At 45.4% G+C, this 26,206-nt stretch overlaps 2 protein-coding genes across 2 annotated transcripts in view; both read left to right on the top strand.

The window, feature by feature from the left end:
• The window catches only part of Apc7 (anaphase-promoting complex subunit 7), a 48,055-nt gene extending 38,717 nt beyond the window's left edge, over nt 1-9,338 (top strand). Inside the window, exons 13-15 of the mRNA XM_077679319.1 lie at nt 262-536; nt 4,068-4,185; nt 8,049-9,338. Coding sequence (XP_077535445.1) covers nt 262-536; nt 4,068-4,185; nt 8,049-8,111 — 456 coding nt within the window. The 3' untranslated portion in view covers nt 8,112-9,338. The remainder of the gene's footprint in view (nt 1-261; nt 537-4,067; nt 4,186-8,048) is intronic.
• Nucleotides 9,339-11,550: 2,212 nt separating this feature from the next.
• The window catches only part of LOC144147239 (huntingtin-interacting protein 1-like), a 78,671-nt gene continuing 64,015 nt past the window's right edge, over nt 11,551-26,206 (top strand). Inside the window, exons 1-2 of the mRNA XM_077679318.1 lie at nt 11,551-11,861; nt 25,346-25,409. Of these exons, the coding sequence (XP_077535444.1) occupies nt 11,775-11,861; nt 25,346-25,409 (151 nt within the window). The 5' untranslated portion in view covers nt 11,551-11,774. The remainder of the gene's footprint in view (nt 11,862-25,345; nt 25,410-26,206) is intronic.

The following is a 26,206-nucleotide window of genomic DNA, read 5'->3' as shown; positions in this document are numbered from 1 at the left end:
TTTTTGAGGGGGTGGGGCGGGGGTGGAGGGGGGGGGGGGCAGTTTTTTAAGTGGTGTGGTTTGCGTATACAGTTCAGGAATTGGTTTTTTCATGTGATTACAGGAGGCAACTGCCTTTGCTAGGGAAGGTGTTTAATTTACAGAATATGTGTGAATATCTGGCTGCACAACGGTGTGCCGATCAACGTACCGATGCCCTAATGTAGAGGCGCTGCGCGTGCGGGTGTACTAGTATGCGTCTCACCCGTGTGCCCTCTTTAGCTGTACGCGAGCGTGCTGATGAAGAGCCCGATGAGCGTGGAGAAGGCCAAGGTGTGCTTGGAGAAGGCCCTGAAGCAGGACCCCGCGCACCTGCCGGCCGTCTACCTGCTGGCCGAGGTGCTGGAGCAGCAGCGCGCCTACGACCGGGGCATCCAGCTGCTGCAGCGGCAGCTCGAGCTGCACAGCACCTGCCGCCTGCACCAGATGCTGGGCGACTTCTACGCCCGCACGGGCGAGCACGAGAAGGCCCTGCAGCACTTCGGCATCGCCCTCAAGTGAGCACCTTGCGGGGGTACTCGTTCTCCTCCGCGGCTGCGTGAGGTTGCAAAACTAGGATGTAGGGGGCAGGTTTATCCAAACAGGCTTCATCGTCCTCCCTATTTTCAGTTCTGTTGTAAAAAGGAGGCAAGTTTAGTGCGGTAGAAAAAAACAAACCTCTATGCCATCATCATCATTGTTGTTGTTGGCCCGTCTGTGTCCGCTGTTACCCTGACAGTCGACCAGTTTTCAGATCTCTGCGTTATGACAAGTCCCGTCCAAATACACTGCTTCCTCTTAATATGTCTTCCACTCTAGCCTGTCCTCTGACATGGGGTGCTCATTTCCTACCCATAACTGTTCATTCCTATGATCGTTCTTTCTGTTGCTCGTTGTGCTGACTTGAGTTAAAGGGGTACTAGTTTAGTTCATTGAAAGGGCTGCTTTGTCCTTACAATAGTGATGCCAATTTCATTCCTAACTTAAAAAAAACTACACTATCCATAAATAAAGGAAAGCAATGAAGCAGAAGTGCAAGTGCTGCACGATTTTCGCCACACTTTGCCAATCCGCTTTTACTGTGCCATCTTGCTCCAAAAGGCAGTATTGCACTGAAACTGCTCCCAAGCAGTGCCGCAAAATGTGAGGCAACTTGAAGTGATGTTTAGTGCCATTCGCATTGTACGGGGAGCTGTGGAGACTCGTTTGTCGAGCTGTCATTTACGACATGGCACGCTCTGGTGGACGCCCTCCTGGTCTCCAAGTGGCGGTGAGGTTTGACATGATTTGGAAGCCAACTTCTGGTGCGGCACTGTGCAAACTTTTGCCCCTAAGTGCAGCGTTACCGCACAGTGTGCTGTGCTGTGAGCAATTGCATCATCACCAACAGCTGTTGCAATCTTCCCACTTATTATCAGAAGCAAAAAAATAAGTTTTAATTGTGAGTGCGCATGCCAGTCCAAAGGTTGATGTCCCTGTGCTGTTTGAACGGGATGAGATAACAGACGTGGCCGTGGCATAAGCGAGAGGTTAAATTCTGTTAAGCTAGCAGCTATTTGTAAGTAATGAGATCGGTAGGTCTGTCTGCATACAGCACTACTTTTGGGAGGGGGTGTATGCGCTACCACCCCCTCCCCCCCTCCCCGCTGTTTACCCTTGGAAAAAAAAAAAGAGTTGATAAACACTGGTACATTTGTTATTTGGATAAGTGCAATGCATTTGCGCATGATTTGCTACGTAGATGGAAGTGTGCAATATGTTAGAGTATTTTTCGTTTTGTGAACATGAACAGTCATTTTTAATTTAACATGAACAGTCATTTTTAATCATTTTTAAGTCCAACCATGTTTAATTATGCAGTGAATCAAATGATCTCATTTCTTCTTAGTTTCTCTTAGTTGTTTTTTCCCACTTCTGTAGAGTTCGTTGTCCACTGCTGATTGAAGTTAAGCTTTCAACAGCTTAGGTGTAAAATGGGCCATTTTGCGTATCTTTGGTCTTCTCTTGGTTGTTTCTCATGACTGCGATGGTGTTGTGATATCACAAACATTTATTGTTGATTTGTCTCAAAGTCTAGTTGAATGTAGCTCTTCGAAGCATCGCTTATCTCTATTTTCTTCTTAGTTATTGCTCTGTCAGCTGTTATGTTTTCCTTATGGAGAGGTACAATTTTTAATTAACTCATTGTAAAAGTGGTCAGCTCAGTATTTATTGATCATTGAGTAAGAATGATTTGAATTTTTGTTTTTGTGTTCACGAGAAAGAAGTAATTGCAAATAAATGAAGTTTGACTCTGGAAACCTGCTCCCAAACAGACTTGCACTGCTCCAAAACTCATCTTTTAGTGCTCCAAAGCTTATCCAAAACTCCCCTTTTGGAGCTGCTCCAAAAGGGGAGTTTTCAAGCAGCGGGCGACTCCAAAAGGGGAAGTCACCCACTTGCACTTCCAAATGAAGCAATGACGACTCATCAGTTACTTTCTCACCTGACTGTATGACGCCACAGGGATTTGTTTGTACAATTGCCAGTTGCTGACTAAAGCCGCCACTATGAAGCATGACCGGGCAATTGTAGTGTGGCTTCTTTCTGAATCCGTTCGATCGTATCTCTCGAATGCTAACATGCAGTTGACACGGACAACCATGTTTTGAGTGTTCTGTCTGTTGTGTCAGTAGTTGTGCTGTTGGATGGCGCCAAATTTGAAAGTTTTTTCAGTTCTTGCATATTTTTCGGTTAAGAGAAGGTCTTTTGTGGCTGGGATAGAGCCCAATGAGTTACCAAGGGCGAGTCCTTTCAAATTGAACGAGGTTGTATTATGTCTTTGTGGGCCCCTTTAGAAAAAAATGAAACTCAGGTCACTGAACAAGAAAAAAAAAAAAACTGACGTTTCGGAAGCACTGGGGCTCCCTTGCTCACAATGAGTGCAACTACTAGAAGGCACCAATGTCAGTAGCCTTCAGTAATCTCGTCAAAGATTTGGCATAACTAGGATGTACGGTGCCTTCAGTCCTGTTGATTGTGTGCGGCATTGTGGGTGTAATTAAGGGCTCAAGACCGTGCCGATATGTTGTGCTCCCAGTGAGAGAATCTTGGCATCATCCCGGTTTACCAGCCAGATGGTATGCCATCCAGCCATCGGCTTCGTGGGCCCCTTTACGATGACCTGTCACCCTCTGAAGCTTTCGCTGTGTGGCGAACAGATAAACGTCACAAAGGTGCGGGGTTTGGCTGCGTAAGCATTGCCGCGTTAAAAAGACAGCAGAAGAACGAGGTCAGTGAGCAAGCTGGTCGCAACATTGCTCTTTGTGTCGCCCGTCACAGACACAGATTGAATCTGCCTTGTGCTTTTAAGGCGCCCTACTCTCTAGAGTTCTCTACTTATAACTCTATATTTGGAGTTCAAAACGTTTTGAAGTTGCGTGAGCCCGGGATCACCCACCAGTAGACGGAAACAGCTATGTGAGAAGGGGCCTCTAAAAAAGGGCAGCGCAGCATGCGCTGGGAAATTGCAATAGCTATACTCGGTGACAACTTAAGAACGGCACCGGAAGTTGCCGCTGTGCCTTATCACCGTAGCCGGATGTTTCTCCGCGCGGCGCAAGTAGGGCGTTACTGGGAATATTTTGAACATGGCGTGAGCCGTTACCGTGATTTTTTGGACTTACTATGCTTATAAACGACTCCAGTGACGACAAACAAACTGCGTGAGACAAGGCAGACGATATCACGCATTCATAGCAAACCCCTTTCAAAACGCGCGCGCACTGACGTCACGGGTGCGGCGCTTTGGCGGAGTGATACACTACATGAGGTGGTGCTGTTCTTGAGTTGTAACTGAGTATAGTGAGTGTAACGAACTTTGGAGGGTGCTCTTCAGGGAGATGGTCAAGTGCCGGAGGTTGTGGCTGCAACGTTTGACACAAGGCTCAACAGGAGAGGAACAGGAGGTGCAACTATGCTTTTGACTTCACATTCTTGGAAATTTCTAAGCATCCCTCCCCTGCAATATTTTTTTTTTTTTTTTTTTTTTTTTGCTGTTGCCTTTTCAGTCTGGACCCGAGCAACGCCAGTGCCCGGCGAGGCACGCGGCGGGTCGAGCAGCGGCCGGAGAACGTCGAAGCGGGCTACGACATGGACGTGGACGAGATTGCCGAGTCGGACGTCGAGGTGAGGGCGCTTGCCAAGTAGAGCAAGGGAGCGTGTCGCATGGCAGGCCAAGCTGCATGCCGCAAAAAACGGGTGTAGTATGTGTACTGTGGTAAATTAAGGCTCCCGTGGATGGCACGACGGGAACGTACAAAATTTGGTGCAGGCACTCCCACGTATGCCACCTAATGACTTCTGGGAATTGTAAGCTTTTAATTACAGGCGCGCTGATTTAAAATTTGAAACTCTGAATTGGATACCAATGGTGGGTAGTGACTGCAAACGAAATGAATACTTTCTAATATGAATATTTTTTTTCCCTTAGTGTGTATAAGGCGTCTGAAACATAGCAGCTAGAAAATCAAGATAACTTAGGCACTCAGGACTTGGAACATCTGAGTGTTCATGTACTACCAGTATGCTACAGGAAAAGGGCACAAAAAATAAAAAAATAAAAGAGTGAGGCGAAATGACAGAGCACCGGAGTATAAATTCAGCATACACTGCCGTGAAGAAATACAAGTCTCTCAAACTGCTGTGAAGTGCTGCTTGGGAAAAAGCGCGAAAAATGACTACACGTAGAAAAGAACACAGGACGGCGCGCTACAAGCAACTGATTTTTATTCGGAAAGAACAGACATTTGTAATGTGAAAAAGCGCAACCTCATCAATGTTCTCGCATGAGTACATAGAAACAAAAAATATACAAAGAAAAACAAAAAAACATTGTAAAAACAGAACGTGTTATGCAACATGGTCTTTTCTACGTGTAGTCATTTTTCACGCTTTTTCCCAAGATGTATCACCAACTCGCCCAACTTTCAATTGTGAAGTGCTGTCTGGCCCCTCCTGTCATTGAAAAGAGGCTAGGCAGGCTACTGGCCGGTACGACCTTGCGCGGGCTAGCAAGTGGCAACGCTCGATTTCTCACTTGTGCCACTATAGTGACGGGAAACTGTGACTTGTAGATTTTGCGCAAGTAGCATTTCCCTTCTGCTAACATACGCCGTAGGTTAGCATGCACTTGTTTGATGCAGCACTTGTGCACAAATAAGGTGGCTAGCTGGGCAACCTACCTAGTGCAGATTCAGCGTGTAAGTGCCACACAATATTGCACTGCAATCGCATAAATAAATTTTTGCAAAGCTTCAGTGTTGGGCCCAAAGCCAATTCAATGTAATTCTATAGTCTATAATTCTATAGTGTTGTCATTGTAATTCTATAGTCATTTTGTTAATTTGTATAGGAGGTCCCGCTTGCGGTTTTCATAACCATGGGACCTCCTCCTGTATATACTGTGTACCCATATCATGTTTGTTTAATAAAACTTATTTTCAATTAAAAAAAAATTCAATTCAAAGGTAGAGCTGCGCAGTGAAGCTTAAATTAAGGGGGGGACATGGCTCTTACAACTAATCCTGTTAATTTTTAAGTGAACTCTGTGAAACTTGTCAGTCTTGCTGCTTTTTTCCCACTGATTTCAAATATGCCCTTAATCTTTGAGTAAGTCAATTAGTTCTCAAGATAATTAGAAATAATTAGCCATTTTTGGAGGAACTATAGACAAAGCAGTGTTGGTCATAAAAATGTAATCTTTTGTATTTTTCCAATGCTATGAACCCTGGTGAGTGCAATAAGAGGATCGTTTTTTTGATGCACCGCTCGGAACTAATTTTACAGGTCATTAAACTTTGGTGTTTGAAATGGGCATTCGAAATGGTTCCTTGCCAGTGGTGTCACGAAAGCTTAACGGCCTGTAAAATTAGTTCCGAGTGGTGCATCAAAAAAACGATCCTCTTATTGCACTCACCAGGGTTCATAGCATTGGAAAAATACAAAGATTACAGTTTTATGACCAACACTGTTTTGTCTACTGTTGCTCAGAAAATGGCTAATTATCTCTAATTATCTTGGGAACTAATTGACTTACTCAAAGATTAATGGCGTATTTGAAATCAGTTGGGGAAAAAGCAGCAAGCCTGACAAGTTTCATAGAGTTTACTTAAAAATTAACAGGAAGCTGTTTTAAGAACAGTGTAACCCCTCAAGAGTTTGCGAGTGGTGCTCCAGAACCAGTGGTAGATTTGAGAATTGGGGGGTGGGGGGTTACCATGTTTTGGACAGCCGTAGAGGTGTTTTGGCTGCCCCTGGGTGTGTAAAAAGGTGTGCTTGATCATTGCTGCTATTACGTTAATTATTGTCATTACTACTAGGAGGACAAAGATTATTGTTATTGTCGTGTAGCGTAGTATAATTGCCCTAATCAACATTGCTGAAAAAAAAATTCTAATTCAGCAAAATCTAATTCAGATATCCAGGTACCCTTGGACTTCAACTAATGTGGTAACCTCTTGTTTTTGCTTGTAATGCCAGGCTAATCGCATTTATGCCTGAGCCACACTTTGTCTGACACTTATTTCTGACTAGCTGTGACATCTACATTGCGTGCGCTGCAGTCCGCTGGGTTGAGCACTGCTGGAGTTGAACCTTGTTACAATGAAATAGCATGGGAAATGACAGTGCCTTTGTTGTATCTGCATTTGTTATAAAAGTAGATTTGCAAGCCACTCCCCCTGATAGGGGAAATGGGACCACTGCGCAGAGTAGTTGCCTAAACGGGAAGCATCGTAGCGTTTAAAAAGTGTGATGTGCGCCACATGTTAAAGATTGTTTATAGTCTCTTGCCTTTTACGGCAAATTGGGATGAAAAGAATGCCGTACGCTCACCTGTGTCCTTTCCTGACTGTGAGTGGGTACCCGCCGCGATGGCTCGGTGGCTAAGCCATTGAGCTGCTGAGCCCAAGAATGTCACTCTGCATATAGGAAAACCTCACACATAGTGATGTTTCGCACATAGTACAGCAGAACCCCGAAAATATGACTTTCAAGGGACTGGGTGAAAGCGTCGTACGGCCGGAGTGTTGTGCGACAGGATACGGGTGAATGCCGGCCTAGTAGACGGTCTCGCGTGGCAGGTGGGCTGAGAGCTTATTTAAACTACTATATTTAGCACGTTCGCGTGTAATTTGCGGGCTCCTAACTTAAATCTCAAGTTAAAAAAAAAAAAAAAAAACCTCCTATTTTGTGCCCCTTTCCACAGCGTGTGACACGCTAGCCCATCAGCCACGTGCCGTGTGACCCTTCTGGTGTCCGGCGCTAGACTGCGAGCCCTGCGCCTCATACATGCGAGATAAGATGGGAAGGCCAATACGGCCGAGCAAATTTAGAGGGGAAAAGGCAAGAGCATGGAATTGCTAACGCCGCAACCTAGTGGTGGCCAAAGGGGAAGCGAAACAAACACTAGTACGAGGTGGCGATGGAAGAAAAGGTGGGAAAGAAAGGAACGAGGTGAGAATTGCCATGGGGTATCGCGTATGTGTTCGCCGTCACCGGCTTGATGGGAGCTTTAAGCCGGCAGTCTGCCGGCCACCTGGACTTTGACTTCTCGTGGTTGGTGCGTTGACGCTCTGCCGCCGCATGGGGCCGTTGAAAGTAAAGCTCCTTCTTGCCTGCTCGTATCAGTCTGTTCAGCAAGTGATCTGGCCTGTCAGTGGACGTTTGCACATCAAGCAGTGTCAAACGGGGGTTAAGAGCAAAGAAAGGTTGGGATAAGGCGGTAAAGCGATGTAAAGGATGGGAAAAAAAAACGCTTGCACCTGACTGTTGCATCATCGGAGTGTTCAATGCATTGTTTCTCTGGGGAGTTTGTCGGAACTGCGGTGATCCATCGTAACAACCGGGTCGTCGTAAAACAGGGGGACATATAATGAGGGTTCCACTGTAAGAGAACACAAGTTCCAATTTTTTTGTTTCAGTTCTTCAAATTCCGAACAACTTGACTTGCAACAAAGCTACTCCATCTTTTTTTTTTTTCTTATTTTCAGAATGAGCTGGAAGAAAGTGAAGTGGAAGCCGTCTGGTCGGACGTGGAGTACTCTTACAATTGACCAACGCTCTTGGTGTAAGACAGCGCTCAGCGGCCCGGCAATGGCTTTGGGTCGGAACGAGATCATTTAGTTATCCACAACAGCCTCTGAAGCTTCTGTAAACATGGTGCAGTCTTCTGGTGGATGCGGCTTGTGCTTCAGGCTGTCCAGTTCACTGCAATCCAGCAGGGTTGGTTGCTGCGGTGCTGCCTGTGAAAGGGCTGCTGGTGTGTGGCGGGAATTTCAAATTGTTTGGTGCGTTATTCGTCAAGATTGAATTACTTTCTTAAAAGCAAGGCTCATCTCTAATTGCTGGAGTCAACTCTTGAAAGCCTGTGATGTCAGTGCTAATAACTTAGGACTGGCATCAGGGTGGTTTAACACGCCTACATATCTTTCTGTTTGCATCGTGAGGGTAATATAAATTAAGTCCGGAGTGCTAACCGGCTCGCATACTAAAAAAAGCCAATTTTATTTTTATTTGGAATGTATTCCAAGTGGAAGAAATGACAGATGTAGCTGCGTTTGATTTCAGTGCCATGAGTGCAGCTGGCTAATTTTCTAGACAGACCTTTATGAACATCGAATGAGTGACAAATATTGTTCAATGAGTCGGAATTGTGTATAGCGAGGAAAATAAATGAAAATGTTGCTTGTGAAAGCTGTTCTTTTAGCTAACTTGCCGCGCCACAAGAATTAGTGAGTGGCAGAGTTGCCAATATCTCCATTTTGGCTTTGATCAATGCTCCTCTTTGTATCGCGGACACACAATATCCCCAACTTGACGCAATGTTTGCACGAAAGGAGAACAACATTAATGTGTGTTTTTATAACAGTTACTATAAATTGCGTACCTTGACTCCTTTCTGCTGCTTCGAGAAAGATTACGTTCTTTGCTTGAAAGGCTGACGTACTTTGTTGACGTGCCATACCTTGCATTGTTGTTGTGTATGAAGACAGGGAGCATTTAAAATTGCAAGCATACCGCTGCTGTTAGCAATGTTCACACTTCTACTATATATTTTTTTTGCCTTCTTAGCGTAAACCCGTGCGAAGAATTGAATGCTTTCTTGAAGCGGATGTTCTACTGCTGCTAGGCTGTATGCAGTGGCATTGAAGTGACCTGCTGTGCAAGTGTACGTGTACTTGTGTGGGAGAATGGTGCATTTCAGTTTCAATTTCATGAAACCAAGATATGCTGTACAGATTGTGCGATAATAAAGTGTTCAAGTCTGCATGCTCCGTGAATGAAGTTCTCAGTCACTAAAATGCTCTGCAGAAGCCTCCCACTTCAGTCCTAGCTGTGACCATGTTTATAACAGAGGCTGCTTCTGCAAATGATTTCACTTTTTGTCCATATAAGGTGCTTGAACCTAACAGGTTGAACGAGGTATAGGTTTGGGCAAGTTGGTAATTTGTACCGAACATTCTTCACTGCTCATAAAAAAGACGAAGACGACAAAAAGAACACGAGACGTGTGCATTTGTCTTGTGTTCTTTCTGTCGTCTTCATCTCTTTTCTGCGGAGTGAACGTTCACTGACAGGTTATTACAAAGCTTTTAAGTGGGATTTTAGATGTAGCAACCAGGTGGCACATGTCGACTTTCTCAAGTTCTGATGTTTTAAAAACGGCTTACATGCACGCTCTCAACTCCACAAGCAGCTGAAGTTTGCCGGGAACAACTTTTTGCCCCCGCCAAAGTGTTGCTGACCTGCGTTGTGGTTTGCTGGAGCAGACTGAAGAGCTGTGGAGGTGTTTTGTTTCAATAAGGCATGCAAGAAGCCATTACCTTTCCTTCTTTTGATAGTTCCACATCCAAAGCTTTCTCTTCAACTCTACAAGTGTAGGAGTACTTGTGCGTTTTTTGAGCTTCAATATTTGCTGTTCCGCACATCACTGCAGCCAGCGGCTGAGTAGACATTGACCACTTCTGCATCTTTGCCGACACTGAGAATTCTTTGTGAACCCCTACATACTTTCCTGACTGTGAGTAGGTACCCACTGCAGTGGCTCAATGGCTAAGGCGTTGTGCTGCTGAGCGCAAGGATACGGGTTTGATTCCCGAACGCTTTTCTGATGGAGGCGAAAAGTGAGAATGCCTGTGTGTGAGATTTCGGCGCACGTTAAAGGTGGCTGAAATTAATCCAGAGCCCTACACTCCGGCGAGCCTCATCACGTGTGTAGCATCGGCGTATTAGACCCCACCATCAATCAATGGACTGTAAGTAGGTATGCAGTCACTTTTGCTATGAGCGGAAGCTGTACTTGGGGCGCCAGTGTACCTCATACCACAAAATAATGTAAAGCAACTGTAATGGATGAAGCACAAAATATGTCACAGTGCGTATGGTAATGTTTCCGTTAATGTGACCACGTCAGAATAGCTGACCTGAAAGCATTAACCGGAAAATGAAGTTTGCAAGTAGCCGATTGACGAACTGCCAAGATGGCTTGTGCCGCAAGTATTTCTAACTTTTGAGTGACCAATTTATTACGCAAAACAGATTTGATATCATCAACATGCATGAATTTCCCTTAAGAGGTGACATTAAATAGTTGCTTCGCTCGCGTCTGAAATGGCCGTTCACATTTTGAGAAAAACTTTGCAATTTTTTTGCATTATCTCAAGACAGGAGGGGAAACTTCATTTCCTGGGGCAGCTAGGTAATGTCATAAGCACTTGACCAGTGACATTTGTTGCAGAACAACAGACTACGCAGACCCTGTAATCGACATTCTGCTGCACAGCCAAATCCTGGCATGACTACCGAGTGAATATGAGCCCGCATGTGATCTTGTCCATCAGGTACTGCTATGAACACCGTTGCCGTAAAGTCTCCAGAATTCTGTTTCACTGTCACAGATGTGAAACTTCATAATCTGTGTTCGTTTTCATTGGGACGTTCACTTGCGCATGCCGGGTTGCTCAGCGTATTTGATGTGATCGAAACGGATCCAGTGTTAATGACACCGTGAGTACATGAAATGCTAGTTTCTTTTATGACTCGTGTATTTTCCGGGCTTGTCACTTATAATTAATAAAAGTTGCATATATTTGCAAACGCCAATTCAGCTGGGAATCTAGGGCGAGAATACTGCATGCAGTGACTTCCCTCGCGCAACGTAACGCAGGAAATCCATCCTCTAACGGGTGGCTGCGAGCGCTTTAACTTCATTTCCTCCCACAACTAAGGGAAGACCGCCGGAACGCCCCGGTGTGTGTATAAACAGAACGCCTCGATGCGCGGATGCTTGCGCAAGTGCGCGCATTACGACATTACTATGTTGATCGCGCTCGTGGCGCTTTCGCGGCGCGCCCCGCTGTCTTCGCGTGAAGTGTGTGTGAATCAGAGCGTTTGAACTTCCGCTCTGCGATAGGGGCGGGGGCGAAAGCGAGCAATAAAACCAATAAAAGGGCCGTCTTTTCTCGCCCTCCCGCTCCCTTCCCCCAACAAACCCGAGCATCGCCGTCGGCCGCACGGCCATCGCCATCGCCAATGTCAACTTTCTGCTGCTGCTAGGCAGCTGAGCAGCTGTGCTCGCGATCGAGGCGGTGTTGTGTGGTGGTGTGTCGCCGTCGAGGAGAAACAAGGGGAACAAAAATTCGATCGTTCGCCGTGGGACGCTGCTGTAACGACGCAGGCCCGAGCGCAGGAGGGTGGTGTCCCGAGCGAGCATCGCGATGTCGACGCTGCCGCTGCCCAAGGCGCTGACGCAGCGCAGGACCAACAGTTTGGACCAAGAGAAAGAAAACTTCGAGAAGTCCCAAGTGAGTCCCCGCCGCGGAGGCGATCGTCGGCTGCCTTCCGCCACGAATGCGGCCCGGTCCCATTGTTCGCGATCGTGGAATTCCAGCGCGATCACCGCCGAGTTCGCTTTTTTGGGGTCAGTGCCGTGGAAACTCTCGCCTCGGCTGCACCACTTCCGCACGCCGCGGTCGGGGCCTGCGCGTTTGTTTGGGAGAACGGATGCGCTGGGGCTGCGTCAATCAGCGTGTTTACGTCCGTCCGCGGCCGCTCGATACGAGTACGTGTTGCGACCACCCTCCGACCGGCGTCCGTCGCGATCCTTGTCACGGACTAGCGGCGACAGCAAAGCGACGGTGTTTACTCCTTCCCATCGGCCCCGTGTTCACCGTCCTTCGCAGAGACACTACGCGCGTGGGCGGTTGCGGTCGACACCCCTCCCAGCCCCCCCCCGGGGTTTTCTGCCGAGCGCGACCGTCTCCCTACAATCACGGCCCTGTTCGAATCGCCGCACGTCGTTAACTGCGCTAACTCAATATTTCCTCGTTTCCGCTTATCTCGGCGTTTTCGCTCCTTTCGGCGACGTCGTCGGCATGTGCGCCGCCATGCCGTGGTCGCGCTTGCCGTTTTGTTGCCGCGGCGACTATTTCGGGTCGCCGACCGTGCCCAGCGGCGGGTGTAGCCGGGGCGGAGGGCTTGAACAGTCGTGGGCGCGACGTTTCACGGTCCCGTAATACGAAGTCGGCTCCTCGCGCGCTGGGCTGCCTCCCGACCACGGTAGAAGAGGGGGCAAGCGGACGCGCGCGCATATATGTTGTTAGTTTTCTGTCTTATTTTTGCTTTATTTTTATACCCGCCCGCGCTGCTGTTCGTGCCTCATTAGGTCGTTCTGACCCCTCGGGCGCAGGCTAGCGTGTCTGGCGGTGGTGCGCGCACAGGGAACGAAGACACGCGCTCATCTATAGGCACGTAGCGGAGCACGCCGAAGCGAGGGATTTCCGTGAATACTTTCTGGGTCCGGCTAGCCGTAGTGCTCCGATGATCGTGCGCGAATATTATCGTGGATCTGAAAAAAAAAAAAAAATAATGTGCGTGAAATGCAAGGTATTTTATTAAAGGCACTAATCGACGCCGTTCCTTCCAGTTATCAAATGTATCCAGTTGTGATAGCACCCGCCTTCGTATCAGTCGTATTAATTTGTGATAACAGATTTTTACTCTGGTGCTGTAGAAAATAGAGAGGAAATACACCAGCTTGGTTCCATGCTGGAGCACACAATCAAGTATTGCCACCTCTGGTCAGAAAAACCCAAAGAAACGCTCTGGTTTTTTTTTTTTGTAGGGGCAAGCGTGAACTGCAGTTTGTAAAACTAGTTTTAAATATGGGAAACAAAAATGCTGGTTTCAGATTAGATCACCAGCTGTAGTTCTCATGCACGAAGTTGGAAAAGGTTGAAGTTTGTTTCCGTGGTAGCCCAACAATAAAACGTAGCTGGTGGTCCGCAGGATAAACAGTTAAGGCCCGTGCACACTTGCGACGAAAGCGACGGGAATTCTGTCACTTTGTCACACGGCGACAAAAATTGGTCCCAATCGTTCGACAAAAATGGTCGTCGCGCGACAAAGCAACGGGATTCCTGTCGCTTTCGTCGCAAGTGTGAACAGGCCTTTAGGGAAGTTCTCCGACATGGCTTTAAAGTGCCAGTATGAAGACTGTTGTGTGCTCATTGCGTGGTATAGCCCAGTTAATTATTTATATTTGCCTAAACTGCAGCTAGTCTCTTTAATGAGGGATGCAGCATGGCATAGACATGCTTTCTCTCTCTGAATTCTTTGTGCCGCATGTATTTTGATCCTGAACTTGTATCAAGCAGGAGTTTTCAAAAAGAGGTTTCAACACCAAATCAATACATCCAGCTGCCACAAACACCCTTATCCAAGTTTTAACCACTGCTTCGTGAACAGCAGATAATGAAGCACAGTCAAAAAGGACATTGCACTCTTCCCGTGTCAGCTGCGAGTCCCAGCTGTCATTCGGAACTTCTCGTAGGTCATTTTGTCCCGTTGCTGGTGTGTGTTCGGCGGTCTTCCATTCACAGCAGGGATAAAAGATTTTGATTGCGCGGTTGGAGTGAAAACACTAAGGTAAATTCAGAGTTAAAAATAACGAGATTATATTGTATCTTCAGCAACACACCAAATTCAGATACCTGGTGTGATGACGGGATATCCCCCAGTGACCGAATTGGCTCATTTTCCACGGTCTTTCTGAAAATTCTTGCCCTCTTTGTGATCAATTAGGACTTTGAGGTGACCACAGCAGCATTAAAAAGCTAACACAGTTGGTACCGTGGGGAACGAACGAATGGGAACACAAATGGGGCAGTTTTGTAACAGGCATTTAACCAGAGTTTTATAGGTTAGGTGGAAAATGTCACTGGACTGTTGCATAAATGCAAGCCTGCACTGCAGCGTGGCAGGCAGCGTAGCAGATTCTCATCGGATTTCATTGTTGTGGCCTGGGAAGGTCGTCTGGCTGGGCACTACGTTGGCTACAGCTGACAGTACGTACACGCGAATGCAAAATGTTGCTAGGGCCAAGGTCATCTCACAGCTGTTGTCCCCGACTTTGCATTCTTCAATCTGTTCTGCTTTCCTACACATCGACGTGTTTGTTTATATCTGTCTCCACATTGACGTTGAAGCTTGAATGGAAGAGGGCAAAGCTGGAACTGGATGTTGACAGGGCCAATTTTGTAGTGCTTGATTCTCGAAATCATGGGGATTGCACAAGAAAGAAACTTCACTTCAATATCGCTGTGCGATGAACCCAAATGTCAGACCACACAGAATGTGTGTGAAAAAAAAAAGGGGGGGGGGGAACAATGAGTCATACAACTGCATGCATGTATGATAGGATAGTAGAAAACAGTGGTGGGAAGCCGCAGGCTTTACAAGTAGTTTGAAGGTGGGTGGCTCTAGGCAACCGTTGATGATGATAATGATGATGGATTTATGATTTTGGGGACTGGTGTGCAAGTTTTCCTTTTTTTTTTTTTGCACTGGAAAAATACTTTTTTCACTGAAGTTGGCCCTGGCTCTTCCAACGGAGTCTGTGATTAAGCACCACTCGAGTGACAGCTTTTGTCCACTTAAAACATCCTAGTGTAATAATTAGGGCAATTATTTGTTTGGTTAGGAAAGAGTAATGCCACCCCTTCATGCATTCGAAATACACTTGCAAGTGCCTTCACGCATGATACAATTGACGTGCGAATAAAATTGTGGGGAGAAAATCATTTGGTCCTCTTTACAGGAACAGCAAAATGTTAATGTGTATAAACAGGGTAAAATGGGGAATTACATAACCTTTGCATTGAAGTGTTTTCTGGCAAAATGATGCGTTCATATTGAGCCTCGCACTTTGGACCACTCCAATGAGGGGGGTGGTTTGCAGCCATGACTTGCCTAATCGCATCTGAGCCCCTTCTTTTTAAGCCTTCCCTTCTAGAGTCCCTGCAGGAAGCCACACTGGATGAGAGTTTTAACTGCTAAAAGAGAGCATCCAAGCTTAAGTCTCGTGGGAAGCTAATTTTGAAGCAAGCTTATTTTTGGCTGAAGGAGCACAGAGACAGTTGACTGAAATTGCCTTGGCAACTGGGCTTTACACTTCGTGTAATGGGCAGACAATGTAAGCCTGTTCCACATAGTGAGCCTGTTTATTTTTAAAGCCTCAAAAATGCAAAAGAAAACAGACCCGCCAACCAAAAATCGCTTAATTTTTTTGATTATTTGGTTTGCTTTTTTGGTGCTGGAGGGCGAGGTCATCTAATTGACTCTTTTCAAGCATCTCCTGCACATTCAATGAGTGCGGTGACCTCTCCTGTCTTGGTGGTGCGTGCCCTGGTGATGTGATTGTACCAACAGAACTTTTCCTATATGCCGTGCTATTGTAACAGAAAAATATCGCACATGCCAATAGGTCACATTTTTTTGTTTGTTGACTGGGTACACGAGCGGAAGGGAGTGCAACCACTCCGTTACATTTTTAGTAATTGTCAGTGCAAGCCTTTGTAATAACCATGCTCATGCAACTTTTTTGGGTGCTTCACACATGACGTACATTTGACGTATTGCTGAGAACTCCACTGCATCACGTTTGAGGTTTCCGCACTCACTCATCATTGTTCCCGGTGATTTTAAAATTTTTAAAAATAATCTCGTCTGATGACTTCCCAGCAAAGCTATAGAATTTCTATTGTAAAATTATTAAACTGTAATTGTTCTCAGATTTGAAACAAACTGACCCCATACGTCTTTTGTTGTCTACTGCTAATGTGCTTGGCAGCATCCCAACAATTCCTCGAGGTCTGATTCACTCCCATCAAACAGCCACGTCTTAATTGCTTCATTTGCGTTGAAGTGAGGAGGACAGCAGTAATTAAATCAGAGGGCCAAATTCAACTGCTTTCCATTGTGTGGAAATCCGTCCAAGCATCAATTGCTCAATTTTTTAACTGAAATTTTTGTACGGCAACATTTCAGCAATGTCGAGGAAAGCGGTGAGCCAAACTATCTCGGTTGTTTCAAGCTAAACAAAAGAGTTTGGAGTGTCATTGGTTGCACTTAAAAAATCTCTAGTTTGCACTTTTTTTTTTTGCCATAGTGGCACGTCTGAATTTTATTGTTGCTCGCCGTTAGACAAAGTATTTTTGTAGCAGTTCTGGCAGCAAATCTGTGCTTGTGCTTTGGACTTCGGGGCTTATTACTTTGTGCTTATGGTCCTATAGGGGTGTACATTGTTGGTACTTATTATGCTCTTGATCTGGAATTTTAAGGCTTGAATGTCGTCCGGTGTGCACGGTAAAATGGTCGAATTGAGAACAATATGCTGAGGCGTACTTATTTCTGATTTTTATAAGTTTTTCGATGAGTCTGTCTGTTCATCACCTGATGCTTGCCAAAGGGAACGAATGGGGTGCCGTTGTTGAAATCTCGTGACGCATATTGGTCGTTCCGATATCATTGTTGCCGGCAGAGAAATGTAAATTGGTGTGCACACGTGGCTGCGTTTCGCTCTCCCGCATCAATTTTGCGTCAAATTGACGCAGCTTTAAAAAAAAGGAAAGTGATAGGTTGCCTTTCACGACATTCCTGCGGCTCCTCATGTACCATCTTCACAGTATTTTGCTCTTTCATTCCCACGAGTGTAATTGATCGTATTTTTTTCGCACTCTCTCAGAGTATTGTCTAATATGAATTGAGGAGCATGTTTTGCATAATATCGTTAGCTTGCATCAGCCAGCAGTTGCGTTCTTCTTGGCCTTTGTTTGCATCGTTGCATGTTTGCATAGGAGCCACAGCAGTACTTGCTTTTTTCACAAGCTGCTTCACGCGACGCTCTCACCCAATTAAGGGGACTCCAAAGTAGCTGCCAGTGAAAAGATGTGGAACTTTATCGTTGCGTTGGACCCTGTCCCTTTGTCGGTTGTTGGGGTTAAGGACGGGTCGACGCTTTGCTATTTGCAGGGGAGGAAACGGAAGTGAGAACCGGGCCCCTTAATTATGCTGTATGACTCACTTGTATCCTGGCCTTGGAAAGTCCACAGATAACTGTTACGATTGTGCTTGACATTGGGAGTTCTGCCAGTCGTATTTGCGGCCATCTTGCCAAATGAAATGTGCATTGACTGGTGCATACATTCGGTATTTATTCGGGTAGGTTAAAATAATGGGAACAGGTGTCCTGATTTAGACGGGACACGTGCCGCTTTTGCCGGGTTTGTCCCGGTGCCCTGTGCATACGCTCTGGGCCCATGTCACGGCGGCTGCACTAAATCACTTGAGCCCTTAAATGCTTGAAATAAAACACAGAACATGTAGACAGCGTTAAAAAAAGGAAACACTTAGGGTTGGAAACAATCATCATAACTATGTTGTAGCCATTTGTGTAGTTAGCAGGTGGCTTTCTTTCACTTTTGCTTGCAAGTGATGAGCAGAGGGGTGAAACCTGAGCAAAAGTTTAGTGCAAAGTTACAAAAAAGAGTTTGCCCATATATCAGGCAATTTGTACTCTTGACATGGTTTGCGTCAAATGCTGGGTAGACTCAAGCTTTTCTATTGGTAGTGGCAGCCAAAGAGGCTTCGAGGAGCATAAGGGAGGCATGTTGGCCATTTCCATTCCACTAATATAATTCTTAAGGCAGGGGCGGGCTCAGAGCACCTGGATAAGATGACAGTACACCGAACGGGAATGCCACAAAAGGGACACTGGTGCCTAAAGCCAAAAATGGGTTTGCCAGCTGAATGCTCGGCTGTGAGGCGAGCCGTAGTGAAGGGATCTGGATTTATTTACACCACCTGTCATGCACAAGGTTGTTGTGTGCACATGACTTGCTTTTGGCACTGTGGTTTCCTACTGAAGTGAATGAGCGCGTTATTTTGTTCACTGCCCAAGTTATTGCATAACGAGGCTCCGTTTTCTAATGTACAACAGCTCACATGCACCGCAGAGTAGCTGCCATCAACGCTGTGCAAAAAATTTAACTGCCCGAAATCCTCATTTTTCTCGGGCCCATGTTTTGCCGAGAAGCCCTTACCCTGCTGGAGGTCAGGGCAGCGTTTTAAGAGACTTCGCACAAAGGTCCGGCCAGAGCGCAGTTTACTGTAGGGAGATTTGTGCTACGCATATGGGCACGATTAACTTCGAATCAGTGGACTTGTGGTTCTGACTGCAGGGTGTGGTGTTCACCTTAGAAAAGTAGCCATTGCTTAATAGCGACTGCCAAAGCAAGTGCAGTGCAGTGTGAGACAAAGAAGTTGAAAAAAAAAAAGAAAGGTAATTCACAGGAGGTGAACTTGCATCCACTTTCTTTTGATACAGCAGATTTGTTGGGCGTGATGAATATTTGCAACCCTTTGTAAGGCCTGATTTGGAATTACCTCAAACAGAGATCACATGTAGTGCAAAAAGGTTATTGTGTTGTGTCAAATTGCTGTACAGGCTGTAAGCATGGTTCTTGGATTGAACTACAGCAGTATAATCAACTTTATATAGCTTATATACCCTCCATTCATTCTTGCAAGTGGCTGAGTGGCTAAGCTGATGTGTTGTTTATAGCAGTAAGAAAAAGAAGGATATTTCAGAGGTGACAAATTGTTGACAAAAAATTGGCACCTTAAGCAGGTTGTCGAAAGTGAACTAGTTTTTTTTTTTGTCGGAAAAACAGAAAATAAAAGAAATGACAGGTAATTTTTTTTTAATATAAGCACTCTGCTTTATTTTATCAGTAAGACAGAGGACCGCTGGAAACTGATTTGAGCGGGTTAACATACACGGCTGAAAAACGTTCAAAGCTTTTAAAGCACAGACTCGCTGCTAGTACAGCAGCGTACTGCCACTTCCCCTCTGCTAGCAGGTAGGTGTTTGTGCGAACAGCTGCAGAACAATCCCAAGAGCATTTCTGCTTTCCACATCCGGTTTCCTGCTACTCACAATGGGCAAAAAAAAAAAAGAGCAAGAATATTATTGCCGAGTTCCAGTAGATTCAAGTTTTGTTCCAGCAATTTTTGAGTGTGTCATTAGCAGCAGTATTGGGTCACCTTCTATTAATCTAGACACTATTCACTTCTATTTTGCTCATTTGTCAGAAGCTTTAAATGAGGCATTGTTCAACAATGACTTCCTCCGTACAGATTTCAGATGCCAAGAAGGAGCTCTATTCTGCAAAATGGGCACAGATGCTGGAAATGCAGCCGTAGCAAGCGCACGCAGCACACGAGCGCTGCAGCTGTAATTGGACTTGTACAGTGAGCTGTGCACAATCCCTAGTGCACTCTCTTTCAAGTTGGGGCTTTGTGATCTTTAGTGTAAGCGCACTTAAACACGAAATAACGCCCCAAAAAGAGGGATCTAGTCCCCACCGCTCCACTAGCTCACATCTCAGACATAAGAAGATGAAGAATAACATGTATTCTCTGCATTGCATTGCAGGCAGCTACACAAAGATCTGTACGTCGCAGTTGTTCAAAGCCTGCATTGACACATAAATGGCACAGAGCGGGGCACTCCTGTGTTTACCGTAGCCTTCGTAGAGCTTTGAGTGAACTGCCGGAAGGAAGATAAACAACCTCTTTCTGTGCCAGATTTGCGCCGCTTTATCTTTGTCCTCCGCTTGCGTGTCAGAGTCACAGAACTGGTTTTCCTGACAGACGCGATAGCGGCCAACTGTACACACGACTCACACGCGTGCCTCCGTGTCGTTGCAACGTCGCTAGAAATTGTCTTGTACCAGTGGCCCTTTAATTGCCACTGTCCTCAGCCACCTGTAACAATTCTTTCTTGAGTCATTGTGTTAGGAAAAAGATTGCGACACCGATTTTTAAATCTTTCTGTGAGCTCAAAAGGTGGGATTCAGGCTAGCTCGGGATAGCTTGGTGTCTGTTGCTGGAATATTTAACTCTAGTTACGGTCCTGCCCTGACTGAGCAAAGCTTAGGCTGCTATGGCATTTGCCGAAAGCATTTCCTTTTTTCTTTTTTAAAATTCTGTATATGTTGGCTTGAACTACTGTGCGCTAAGTGTTCGCAGAGAACCTGGATATTGCGGTGAACTCGGTTTATTGATACTGCATTCAGCGTTAGTGCTTATCCAACTACACGTTCATTTGTGAATGAAAATGAAAATATTCCATTCGTTTCCACCTCCAACCATGCTTACAGTTTGATTTAAAAGGCTGTGGTACGGCCGCACAATGAAGCCCCAGTTGTTATATTTTCTTCTTTAATTGTATTTTTACAATTTTAATTTTTGTAGCTGGTATCAATAGTGTGGCCTCTTCTTTTTTAAGAGGCCTGCCAGGGTTAGCGTTTCTATTGTTGGAAATCCCGTTCTTTTCTCAGTGCTTCAATATGAAACTGCGGGTTTCGCATGCAGCTGGAGAGTAGAAGAATCGTGCAGGCCTGTTTCTGTTCCTCACGTTCCACCCAAGGCCTCAGCTTCGTATTGCATCGCAGCAAATAGTGCAGAACTGGAGGAGAAGAGTGGTTGCGGTGTCAAAGGCAAAAAAAAAGTTTTTGTTCGTAATTTTAAAATTTTCAGGCAGGGCTGCGTATGTTATTGCACATTTGCTGTATCTAAAGCATGGGGAATGGCTCTCCCCACCAGCATTTGATAGCACCATCATCTTGAAGTGGCATCGTGAGCAGCGCTTGAATGAGGCATTCGCTATCCACACAATGGGAGATAAGTGCGTGAGCACACCCTCGATCGAGTTGTACAACAGGGAGATAAAATACCTAGGATCATGATCGACGCATTACACGTGGCTGTTGTCATTTCCACAATCAACTTCCTTTTTGTGTGTTTGTGTTATGGATTTCCTCGTCTCTTCCTTGTTTTTGATTCTAGTATATATTCGTTGTTCTTCTAAATAAATCTCAGTTGGCAGTTCAGCGCAGTGTTTGCCGTCACTCCCTGTCGTATCGTTTTTGGTGCTGTTTTTCTAGGTAGCACTGAATTTTTAGATGCAGAGCATCTGATTCACTCGCCTTGTCCCTCCGGCGTCGTCGTCGGCGGCGTTGTCTGCCCCTCCCCCATTCTCCTCGCCGCGCCAGCTGCGCTCTCCACTGCTCACCCCCTCTCCTCTCCGATAGCGAACACTCTCTCGCGAGGGGCATTGGATTGGCTTGGATTTGGATTGGATTGGATTAAAGTGTATTGTGTTCGGCATAGCCGCGGCAGGTTGCGTCATAGCCGCGGCAGACGCGCTGGGGCCGGCGCATGTGCAGTACTCTCTCTTCCGCGGTTTCCTCCCCTTCGGGCGCGCTGCGCATATAACCGGCGTGCCGTTCTCCGGCGAAGCAACATCCACACTTGGCTCAAATACCTAGAGTCCACGCCGCTTTACAAGTACGCCAACGTCGTCATCGACTGGGACCGGCTTACGCAGTCCCCTCAACGTTATGCGCGCTATAAAATGCGGTCCCTTTGCCGCTCCGCCTATGCGTCGCATCTACACAGGGGTTCCCGCGAGGGGAGGTGGGAGTTTTTTTATTTGAGCATGATTAATGAAAAACTTAAATTGTGACGGGGTGGGCAATTGTCCAGTTGTCTTAGGTTACGAGTTTCCATAGTGCGAGATGACCTGTGACGACTTGTCCTTCTTGATGAGTTCACCTGTGATGAGTTGGCTGTGACAAGTTCACTTGTGATGAGTTCTCCTAGACTCCACCCCCTCTCTTGGGGCCAACCCCCCCCCCCCCCTTCCCCTGTTCCATTCATACAGCACTAATCTTTTTGAAGTTCTTGGCACGATATTTCTCCAGATGCAAAAAAAAGTGACCACATGGTTTGAGTAGGAGTCCTGTGCAAGCCACATGACTAGAAAAATTGGAGGAGAACAATACTTTGGATCACATAATGATGAACCATGGTGCAAGGGATATATTTGGCAACACCAACCTAAATACACCGACACACATCTAAAGAATAATTACGCATGGGGTTGCTGCAATCGTGGCAAATTCTGCGATATAAACAAAGGGAACATGCATGCTTGAGTGCAATCAATGAAGGTGCAAAAAAATATAAAAAAATTATAAGAAAACGAAGGTGATCGAAAACACGGGAAAGACATGTCAACGTATACAGGGTGTCCCATCTATCATGCACCAAGATTTAAAAAAAGAGCGATGGAGTTACTCGAAGAAAACCTAGTGCATAATGCTTGCGGTACTGTGGAGAAGCGGTCAGTATTTTTTCGTTAATGAGAGTTAATTAATTGTAATTAATTGTGTAACTTGAGGAGTACTGTCCTAATCACTAAAGTGTCAATGAGGCACTTGTGGGTACCCACAAGGAGCATCTAACTGTGGTATTTTAGGCGACGAACTAATTGCGTACTAATTTATTCTGACTGATAAAGAAAACCCACGAAATATGAAAAATACCATGTGACAGCGCGCCCGCGCGCATCATAAAGCAGCCCCCTCAAATAAGTCGATTGAAAGCAACTGCTTTGCCTGTCACCCGCCCCAAGAGACAGCACATCACCTTGATAATGGCATGCATGGAAGGAGCACCAGCAGCAAGTTTTGCGGGACGCTGGCAGATAAGGCACAAACTCGGTCGCATTTCTTCTTTTTTACTTTTGTTTATTTCATTCTGGCTAACTCAGAGGCAGCCTGTGTGAGGGCATTGCTTTACGATGTGCACAGGAGCGCCGTCGCGTGGGACTTTTCGTATTTTGCGGGTTTTCTTTATCAGTCAGAATAAATGAGTACACAATTAGTTCGTTGCATAAAATACCGCAGTTAGATTTCCCTCGTGGGTACCTACAAGCGCCTCATTGACACTTTAGTGATTAGGACAGTACTCCTCGAGTTAGGTAATTAATTGCAATTAATTAATTAACTCTCATTTATGAAAAAAATTATTATCCGCTTCTTCACAGTACTGCAAACATTACGCACTAAGTTTTCTTCGAGTAACGCCATTACTCTTTTTCAAAATCTTGGTGCATGATAGCTGGGACACCCTGTATAGGAAGGTTTTTGTATGTAATGCACGGCAGAGACAATGTAGAGTGAAGGTAACTGCAGGGTAAATTAATTCGATGACTAGTTAAACAAAACAAACCCCCAAAATTACAATGAAAGCCGCAAAACTACACTTTTGATAAAATGGACGTTGGTGGTTCGGTAAAATATCATTCGTTAAGACGAGCATTTTTTCAATAAAACGATGTTCGATGAACTGTCTGTGAACCATGTGAACCTGACATTTGCACGGGAGGTTCAAACACGATTTGCAACAACATGCTCAATGGCGGAGACGCGCTGCAGTGTAACGGCAGAGAAGTGCATGCTGTCGTGTGTTCACTGGTGACACGATCACTTCCCTAGTTGCAGCAGCTATGCCCTGTGATCGAGAAGACTGCAGTTCGCGCTGTGGCCAAATTTAGAGTGTAGTAATCGTCAGACAAAATTTTTTATTCTTCACAACCTTTTCAACCCTCTGGAGCTATAAGTTTTTATTTCTTTTAGTGTAGACTCTGCCACAGATTTGAGCACGGGCATGGGAAAGCATGGGAAAGGCGCTTTCTTTGTTCATTGAAAGTGGGTGACATGGCATGAGGGCAAGGTTCGCCAAGAACATTTCGGTGGCAAGCTTTTGCTATAACTGTCTTTTCAGCGCAGTGATTTGAAAGGTAGCAATGACTTGAAAACTTTAGGCTCATATTTCCAGCACACGTGCATTGCAGTTAGCTTAAGCTTTAAGTCCAGGAACCTGATGCTGCACTCCTCTGAAGCCACTTTATAGGTGAGAATCAAGGGTGCCAAACCTTTCTGAAATAAGCTCAAGGACTTGTGAAAATGAGGTAATAAAGCCAACCTGATCCATATCAAGCAGAACTTTGAGCTTTGGGATTGAGGCTGTTGCGGTAAAAGAGTAATGTGCCCAAAACAATTAGTAGGCATTTAGACATGCATTGCCCCTGACTCAAGCGCTTGCCACGCTTTGATCACAGCTTGGTTATCTGGAGGAATAGGAACTCAAACTGAAATTGTGTCATATCTGAAGTGCACATGAAGCATCTGAGATAACGCGACTTTATGCGTTGTGCGTCAGCATGCCGTCTGTTTCATTGTCTGCAAAGAAACTGTATTTCCCAGGTGCACAGTCACAAAAGAGCACAATGAGACATGTAGGTGACGTTGCTGTGAGCACATTCGTTGCAGTGTCTTGTGTCATTATAGGATTGTATTTCTTGCTAGTTTTTTTTATGTTTTTGGGGTGGTGGTTGTCGGTAGTGTGGGTGTTTAGACTGTGTGTCAAGTAACCAACTTCCAGTTGTAGGTCAGAACCGTGTTTCTGTACCCCTTCCTTTTGTGTATTGGTCTGCTTGCACTGTTTTCCAGTTATGGCATGTCAACTCACCCAAGTGACCACCCTTTCGAGCATTATCTAATTATATAGTACAGTATAGCCCACTTATAGCGAACTTAGTTTAAACGAAATCTAGGCTATAAAGAACAAATCTTCATTTCCCGTTACCATTCGTACACAGGCATTTTATGTCCAGACATACCGAAAAATGGATATAACGAACTGATTTCCGTTTCCCGATGTGTTTGTTATAAGCGGGCTGGACTATAGTTGTAGTTGCAGAATAATGGTCTGCCTAATGAACTTTTCTGCTATCATTAATGAGGTATTGGCATGTCAAATTTCTTCTGGCTCAAGGAGCAGGCAGTAAAAACAGTGTCCATGTAACTGGAGCTGTGGAAGTCGGGTGAGGTGTGAAGGCGTGGCTTTTTACGCCAAATTCAGCAGGTGTGTATTTCCATTGACATGGGGACAGTCTTGACTGCTGATTTAGGGTTTCTCTCTATTTTGGACGTGTTTGTGCTTTGACGTCACTCCGTATTTTGCAAAGTAAAAAGACAAAGTTTTTTTTATTGGTCGTGTTTTAACGAAGCCTGTTTTTTATTCTCTTTCCCTCCAGGCTATCAGCATCAGCAAAGCTGTCAACTCCCAGGAATGCCCAGTGAAAGAGAAGCACGTCAGGAGTATCCTTCCGTTGATTGTCGCCGGCATTTTATTTTTTTTGTGTTATCTGAGATGTTGGGAAAGTTTTTTGCTACTATGGCGTAGGATCTTAACTGACTGAATTTCAGAGGTCTGCAGGAAAGGTTTCTTTTAAGTGAAACCTCACTTATCTCAGTGGTATGCAGTGGTGTTTTTTGGAAGATTGAAGGGAAAGTGACATATTTAAAAGTAATCAGAAATATTTATTTACTAGCCATTGCTCACGTTTTAGAAGCATTACACATAGGTTAACTGTTTATGTAATCATCATCCCAACCTTGAGTGGATATATCTAGGCTGTATACATTCTTTGTCATGGCAGCTTAATGGAAGATGGCATTCCCTGTGCAAGCTACACGTTACTCAGATTATAGTTTGTGCAGGTTTCTGTTTTGTTGAGGGAACTGAAGCCAGCACCATTTTTGTTCTTGCTGAAGCTATGGCTTTGCCCTGTATCCAGCGTGTCAACCACTATAGAAGGGTACCTACTACTTTAAGGACGCCGGTTTGATTCCCGGCCGCAGTGGTGCTTTTCTGATGGAGGTTAAAAGCAAAAATGCCCGTGTGTATGAGATTTCGGTGCACGTTAAAGATCTCCAGGTGATCAAAATTAATCCGGAGCCCTCCACTATGGTGTGCCTCATCGCCTGTGTAGCATCGGCGCATTAAACCTCATTATCAGTTATACGAAATCCGAGGTACTACTACGTCTTCAAGCTAAGCTGAAAGTGCATAGCGACGTGAATAATGCTGTTTGCCTTCGAAACTAAAGTTTTGA

Source organism: Haemaphysalis longicornis, unplaced genomic scaffold (assembly GCF_048455015.1).
Source record: "Haemaphysalis longicornis isolate Haplotype H1 unplaced genomic scaffold, Haemaphysalis longicornis Haplotype H1 scaffold_7, whole genome shotgun sequence".
NCBI lineage: Eukaryota > Metazoa > Arthropoda > Arachnida > Ixodida > Ixodidae > Haemaphysalis > Haemaphysalis longicornis.
This window is presented reverse-complemented; position numbering and strand designations above follow the sequence as displayed.